The 8,315-nt window shown below is 38.6% G+C and overlaps 1 protein-coding gene across 2 annotated transcripts in view; it reads right to left on the bottom strand.

The window, feature by feature from the left end:
• Positions 1-6,116: 6,116 nt before the first annotated feature.
• The window catches only part of LOC107083627 (membrane protein FAM159A-like), a 5,108-nt gene continuing 2,909 nt past the window's right edge, over positions 6,117-8,315 (bottom strand). For both annotated transcript variants that reach the window (XM_015372995.1, XM_015372993.1), the window contains exon 3: positions 6,117-7,419. In XM_015372995.1, the coding sequence (XP_015228481.1) occupies positions 7,320-7,419 (100 nt within the window). In that variant the 3' untranslated portion in view covers positions 6,117-7,319. The remainder of the gene's footprint in view (positions 7,420-8,315) is intronic.

Below are 8,315 nucleotides of genomic sequence, written 5' to 3'. Positions count from 1 at the left end.
GGGGAGTGACAGCCTAGTGGTTAGGGCTTGCGCTTGGAATCCGAAGGTTCAGAGCTCCCACAGACTGCCACTCCGGTTCCCAAAACAAAGACCCTGAACCCCAGACTGCTCCCTGCGCGCTGCACAAGGGCAGCCCACTGCTCCTCAAAGGTGATGGATTAAATGCAGAGACTGAATTCCGTTGCTCTGTACTTGTGACAGTGTAATGACGATAAGAGTTGGAAAAAAAAGATCTTGGTAAGAACTGTATGCTAAATAAAGGGGAATAAAAAGGAGGCTGGAAAATATGGAGACTCCATTGGATGTTCAAGGGTCCTAAACATAAAGCTAGAGCAACAATAAAATGATTTAGGTCAAACATGTTCATGGGTTAGAACAGTCATCTCAGACTCCAAATCTGGTTTTAATTTGGACCCAGTTGCAGGACTCAGTTCATGTAAAGAATACAGATGCATGCAGTTGTTTTAATGTTTTCCATTTTTAAGACAAAAAACATACTTGCTTAAATTCCTTTTTTCTACCTTTGCTCGAAGTGTTGTGTCGTTCTAGGATTAGTCACACTATATATCCTAGCAGAGGTCTTAAGGGCCGGAATTCATTGGCCCTTAAAGACTCCAGATGGATTTAATTTAATCCACATATATGGTCACATCCATAACTTCTGCCTTTATTCATTTGTTTTTGGGAATTTTTTTTCTTTATGTATTGAAATGTTAAAATTTAATATTTTTCTACAGCCATGTTTATTTTTATCAGTCCATATTTATATCCTTAGCAGACATATAAAGCAAGAGCACATGCCCCCCTCCCATCTCTGCATCTGTCTCCTGAGATAATGAGTTCACTATTGCAGAAATGGTTTATATCAGGCATTTTGAAATCCACTAGAAGCAAACCTAATCTTGAGCAATCCAATAAAGGCCAGAGAATGTTTCGTACTGCTCTAATGAATAGAAAATAACCGACATTGGTGTCATTTAAAATGATTGGCATTTAGGTAATTTTATTCCAGCTCTTCTCATTTGTGGTGTTCACTTCTCATGTCCTTTGTGAACAATATTTTTATGAAAGAAGAAGGACTGTGAGGACAAATCTTTTTGTCAGAGCATCAAATCATTTGCACCTTGAAGAATTTTTTTCTTGATGTGATCACCTTCATATGATTAGTTTTTTAGCACAAGAGCAAGGTTAGCCTTGGAGAAAAAAAAACAGAAGTATGGTTTAAATCAAAGTCTGTCATCGTAACCCTCACTACTTTTCGAAATGCTAAAACCAACATTGGAAGATGGGTAAATGGGGGGGAGGGAGCTTGATGATAAGACTCTCTTCGTCTCTCTAGTGTTTTTATGTTTAGCTTTTGTCATATTTTCCCCCTTTATTTTCAGCATGGTTGGGAATGGCCTTTTAATCAATCAGTTTATTGTAAAAATTAAAACAAATATTAAAGAATTAAAGCATGGCTATACCTGGAAATGCCAGCTAGACCTTAAATGTATAATTTCTGACCGCTTTTCAATTGCCAAAAAAACAAAGTTTGGACTAAAGTTTGGACTACTATCCTTGGTTCTCTAGAGATATCTATTATTTTATATTTCCTTTTGTTTGGTGGCTCTTGTATTTCTGCCCTGCTTCTCCCTTCCCCTCTTCTATCACCTCCTCCTCCTCCTCCTCCTCCTCCTCAAGGTTCTCTATGACTAGTATTATCCAGTCCTTCTGCATCACCTCAATGGCCATGACTGGCCTCTCAGCTTCTAATAACAACAACAGCAACAATGATAAACAATTTCAACTTTCCTTGTTAAAAAGAAAATATATAAACACCATGAGGAAAACACTGGAACCCAGTAAGTGAATCATTCAACTTATTTGTATTTTTCTTGAGCTGGTAGAATGTGTTACATTTTATTGTAACAGAACTTGAATAGAGGACGTATATTTTTCTCCACTCTATCTCTAACTTCAATCACATACTCTCCCCTGATTTTTTTCTTCAATAAAGCAAAAAGAAGTCAGTGAGGATGGATTGATATTAGGAGAAGTAGATGAAAAGGTTTAATGATTCATGTATAGCTGTTATGATATTGGCACTGATGACTGGATTATTGGTTCATGTTTATCATTTTTTTCATCATTTTATTTCATTACTCATCAGATCCACCTGTTCCAGTTCCTATTTAAACTGCTTGGTCCCAGCCATCAGCTCCAGATTATTTGAGCCATAGGTGAGAGTTCTCTAGCGTGCTCCAGTTTGTTTATTCTGCCTGCCTGATCTTGACTAGTTCCTGCTCCTGGACTTCTGAGTTTCCCTGCTCTGATCTGTTTTCCTGACCTGTCTTTGGACTCCGATTGGATTTTGCCTGTTAATGATCTTTGATCTGTTTCCCGACCCCGGCTTAGATTTTCGTTCGGTACTTCTTCTGATCTCTGATCTTCTGACCAGGACTTTTGCTTCCTCATTGACACGCTTTTGATTCTCCTTCAGGATACTTCTGGTCTTCCTCATCAGCTGGCTTCTGCTTATCATTCTGCTTTGCAGCACCTTTGGCTTCAACTCCTGTAACTCTCTGGGGGGCTTCTGCCGTGTGCTGTGGAAAATCATCGTGCTGGATTCCACACCTAACCAGGCAGTGTATTCTCATTATTAGTTCTTATGAAATCGTACGAAAAGTTATGCACCGTAATTTTGTACGTTTTAGACGTTTTTTTCGTGCATTTCGTTGTATTTTTACGTCTTGCCTCGAGACAAGATATCCTTGCGCATGCGCATCTTACGCACCATTCAATAACTTGGAATTGAACATATAATTAACCCTAACACCTGACCCTTGCCTTAAAATTACACTTAGCCGATCCCTAGCCTTGACACTTGCCCTAAACCTAATTTTAGCCCTTACTATCAACTTACCAGATCAATTGGCTACTGACCCTAATATTAGTGGAATCCATGCCTAAACCTAACACCTTANATAAACACCATGAGGAAAACACTGGAACCCAGTAAGTGAATCATTCAACTTATTTGTATTTTTCTTGAGCTGGTAGAATGTGTTACATTTTATTGTAACAGAACTTGAATAGAGGACGTATATTTTTCTCCACTCTATCTCTAACTTCAATCACATACTCTCCCCTGATTTTTTTCTTCAATAAAGCAAAAAGAAGTCAGTGAGGATGGATTGATATTAGGAGTAGTAGATGAAAAGGTTTAATGATTCATGTATAGCTGTTATGATATTGGCACTGATGACTGGATTATTGGTTCATGTTTATCATTTTTTTCATCATTTTATTTCATTACTCATCAGATCCACCTGTTCCAGTTCCTATTTAAACTGCTTGGTCCCAGCCATCAGCTCCAGATTATTCGAGCCATAGGTGAGAGTTCTCTAGCGTGCCCCAGTTTGTTTATTCTGCCTGCCTGATCTTGACTAGTTCCTGCTCCTGGACTTCTGAGTTTCCCTGCTCTGATCTGTTTTCCTGACCTGTCTTTGGACTCCGATTGGATTTTGCCTGTTAATGACCTTTGATCTGTTTCCCGACCCCAGCTTAGATTTTCGTCCGGTACTTCTTCTGATCTCTGATCTTCTGACCAGGACTTTTGCTTCCTCAATGACACGCTTTGGATTCTCCTTCAGGATACTTCTGGTCTTCCTCATCAGCTGGCTTCTGCTTATCATTCTGCTTTGCAGCACCTTTGGCTTCAACTCCTGTAACTCTCTGGGGGGCTTCTGCCGTGTGCTGTGGAAAATCATCGTGCTGGATTCCACACCTAACCAGGCAGTGTATTCTCATTATTAGTTCTTATGAAATCGTACGAAAAGTTATGCACCGTAATTTTGTACGTGTTAGACGTTTTTTTCGTCGCACTTCGTTGTATTTTTACGTCTTGCCTCGAGACAAGATATCCTTGTGCATGCGCATCTTACGCACCATTCAATAACATAGAATTTAACATACAATTAACCCTAACCCTGACCCTAACCCTAACCCTAAGATACAAAACAGCAAGCAACCTAGTTAGAGACCTGAAGAAGTGATTAATGCACTGTTTTTCCCAGTTTTACGTCCGTCCACGGATCTGCTTTTTTCGTCTGTCTGCCTGCGCATGCGCACTGATCTGTATTTTCGGGGAAAAAACGTCCAAAACGTACAAAATACTGTGCATAACTTTTCGTACGATTTTATACGAACTGATAATGAGAATATGTTCCTCCAGGTTACTGACTCACCTGCTTGCTATTGTTCCTCGTCAGAGTTACATGGTCACTAACCTGTGTTTCTTCCTCTACAGAGATTCAGCCATCCAGTCCTAGCTGTCGAGATGCAAAACTCTGAGCAATTAATAAACACTGTTTATAAATCACTTCAGTCTGTCTGCCTGAATTCTGGGTCCTACATTCTGAGCCGTGTATCCTCCATATTCAGTTAAAGGTTTATTTTGTACAATAGCTGCCTCCTGCCCAAACTCTCTCAGCTCCACCTTCTCTTTTCTTTCTAGTATCTTTGCTAATTTAACTCTATCCTGTTACTTTCCTCCTTTTCTTTCTGTCATTTAGACTTGCTCATATCTATTGTTCATATCTCAGCTTAAAATAAGCGTTAAGTTTGACCCAGTCTGATGTTTTCATGCACAGGGACGGCAGCTGAATTATACTGGGTAGAAAGAGAAGAAAATACCCCAGAAAATACTCCAAACATCCCTATGACGCCCCGCCTACTGCCTTTAAAGGTTAACCCTCGCTGTCTGCTAGTGCAGGGTCAAAGCGTGAAGCGCAGGTTTTCATGCAGCTTTGTCAAATTAGGTATTTCATAGACAGAAATAGTTCAATGATTTGGTGTTATTTAGAGAAGCTAATGAATTCAATGATGTATAATTACAGCTTTCAGTGATCTACTAGGGGAGCAGAGCGCTCACCTTGGATAATACTAGGGGAAACACTGAGGTAGTATTTTATTGAGCAAGAAGGAAATGGATGCAGATTTTTTTTCTCAAAAATTGAAGTTTATTTTTATTTAAACGACCTTAGCGGAAAAAAAACTTTGTAGAAAAAACTTTTTATGTAATAACAGCTGCAGTTTTTAAGACGTTTAAAGCTGAGGATATTGTTCTGTTACTATTGTAGCTCCTCTTATCAATTCTCCTCTAATGATCTGCCAGCTGTGTTTTTAGTCATAGTTCGTTCTGTTCACAAATGTTCTCAAACAAAAACTACTGGCCTTCACGGAAAAACTTCATGTATTGATCAGGTAACAGAAAGAGAAAATACTAATTAAAGTTCTTGAGTGATGATTTTTAATTAGTGACAGCAGCAAAATGCGAAGTATTTACAACAGACAAAACATCACAGCCTCTCCTACAACAGAGAGCAAATAACTTAAGGCTGAAGACGACGCCACTCTTCTTCTCATTGCTTTCCTTTTGGTTCCTTTCAATGTTTTTGGTTAAAATTACTCCAGCCATTTGGGTCCTTGATAGTCTGTTAAAAGCTTGTAAACATGTTTTTAAGCTTTTTCCAGCTTGTTATGTGTTCATCTGTAGCTGTGAGCGGCCATCAGCTATGGAACCTCCTTTGACTTCATCCATTTCAGGTCTTTTTGTTTTCTTTATAAAACCTGATGAGGCTTTCTTGCTGTTCTATGGAGTGAATGTTGTTCTATTATTGTTGCAAGCAAAGAACACATTTCACAAATGGAGAAAAATGCAATTCAGGGTTGAGTCAGTGAAATTCCTGATTAAAAACGAAAAAAATGTATACCAATTTTGATGTTTTCTCTTTTTCAGATTGAAATGTTTTTTCTTTTCATTGCATTTAACAGATCACATTCTCTTCACTTCTGGGGGTGAAATTTTCCCAGCAGAGAGGAGTGAAGATTCATTTCTATTGGTTTGACGGGTGTAAGCAACATTTTTATTAGTTAAGCACTAGTGTTTGAATTGGGATTGAAGTGAAGAGAGCCTAACTGTTAAATGCACTTTGCGAAGAATTCAATTTGTTAAACTCAATCTAAAGAAAGAGAAATAACAAAAATGTCTTCTTTCAGCAGGACTAAGCTTGCAAGAAACCAACAACTATTAGAAAACAGTTGCCGTTCACAACTGCAAAATTAGATCCTATACTAATTTACTTTCAGTTCTTATTCTCTGTATTATTCTTTTTGTTTTTAGCTATCGGATCGTTTAAATTGTCTCTGAATATTTGTATTATTTGAGCGATCCATTATATATTTACATTACTGATATGCAATATTTAAACCTGAAAAGAATACAATATTTATTCAACAAGTATTTTATTATTTTATTTATTTCGTCTTTAAAGTTAGATTACAGATCTTCTTAGATTTACCGAAACTTTGTTGAAATATGAAACCAGTTGGGTCGGAGGCCTAAGGGTATCCATTGTATTCAAGTGTTATTTGCTTATTCACAGCACTGTCAACTGACTTATTAAGTCATCAACTCGTGACTTTAACTGAAATGCACTCCATCACAAACTATTAATATCCCACAATATTCATTAATGTCATCGGACATGTTCAAGGAGAGGTTTGTTTGGCTGAGAAAAAACAAAAAACAAAGATAAACACAGTGACAAACTGATGAAAGAAACTATTGTTGACAGTTGATTTCCTACATTTGAGGACAATGGGTAGAACAGGATGTTTGGCATTTAAAAGGGGAGATACATCACTGTAACCGAGTAAACAAGCTGGTGTTCCTGGTAGAGAATGTTTTACATGGGAAAACCCCATTTGAGTCCTTACATTCATGAGAGGAGAGCGCTTTAAATTGGCAGCTCTAAATGTCACAAGGGTCTGACTTGTGACATTGAAAACTTGCCCCAGAGTCTCTGTTCCCATTTTGATGATATCCTTTCTCTCCTGTTGTATTCCCAGGCTTTCACACACCAACTCATACCATCTGCAAGCACTTCCAAGAAGAGGTGAAAGATCAGTTTCACTTAAAAAGCAGCAAAGTTTCAGTCACCATAATAACTGCTTTTAAGAGTGGTCACCGGCACTGGGAGTGCTTCTTTGCTCCAATGAATGGAAAAACTCATCAATTTACTCCACTCAGCTACCATGACTACAATATGTGATGCATGATGTCAGTAAATGCAGCTGTAATGCCTTTCCTTGAGGTTTTCTGGCAGCTCATACAGCGTCCAGAATTATCCGCCTCCTTGAGCCGCGCCCTGTTCGCCGTTTTTCCTCAGAGACAAGTTTCTCTTTAACCCTATGTGGGACTTTCCACCTTCACACCTGTGACCGTAGCAGTAAAGCATCGCTGAAAAAGCCGCTCCGGGTCTGATGGCTCCTTGTCAGAGTCCACTTTCCTGTTCATCATTTGCTTTCTGAACCCCTGTGGACCAGAAGCAGCGGTAACTCTCCCATGACTGGTTCCTTCGCTTGGGTCTACAACTGCAAAACACAGGAAAAACAAAATGACTATTGATTTGTTTACCACAATAAAAGCTCTGGAATTGCATATCTGGACAGAAAAGTAAAAAAAAAAGTTTTGTTAAAAGATATTGTCTGCCTGTACATAGCAGAGGCTATAAGAAGACTTATCCTTCCTTACTGAGGAACAGGAATCAATCCTGAGAGTTAATCTAGAGATGTGTTATCAGATAAACTAAAGCCTTAGCTCACATATAAACATTTAATATCCATCTTATTCAATCAAATTAAATTCTGTTTATTTCTACAGCGCCAATTCACAACACGTCACCTTAAGGCACTTCACAGTTCTCCAGATCATACAGTCAATTTGATTCAAAGTTTTCTATCTAAAGGAAAAACCAGCTGATTGCATCGACTCCTTGGCTCGAATGCAATCACTCACACTAAGCATGCTTGTAGCGACAGTGGAGAGGAAAAACTCCCTTTTGACAGGAAGAAATCTCCAGCAGAACCAGGCCAACTGGGGTTCAAGGAGAGAGAAGCAGAGATGCAAAGCATCTCATTGCAAACTCATTGCAATGACACAATCAACTCCTCCCAACAGAAACATGTTCACCATAAAAAGATTTCTTTATCGTGTTTCTATAATTTCATCAATGCAACAAAACCTAAACCACGCAGTGAAGGGCGGTGAAGCAGTGCAAAGTAAAATCCACGCAGTCAGGGCATTCACTGCTCCTCCCTCACCTCATGCTCTTATGTGACATTTGCTCCAGGATAAACATTTAATCATGATTGCTTATTATATATTTTAGTCCATTATTCCTTTTCTATAGTGTGATAATACACTAATAATACAGCCTGTGTCGCCATATAAGGTTTATATAAGACTTTTACATTTTTGCAGCTCCAGA

This window comes from Cyprinodon variegatus, unplaced genomic scaffold (genome assembly GCF_000732505.1).
Source record: "Cyprinodon variegatus isolate N-32 unplaced genomic scaffold, C_variegatus-1.0 Scaffold79, whole genome shotgun sequence".
NCBI lineage: Eukaryota > Metazoa > Chordata > Actinopteri > Cyprinodontiformes > Cyprinodontidae > Cyprinodon > Cyprinodon variegatus.
The sequence above is the reverse complement of the archived record's forward strand: the minus strand, read 5'-3'. Positions and strand labels throughout refer to the sequence as shown.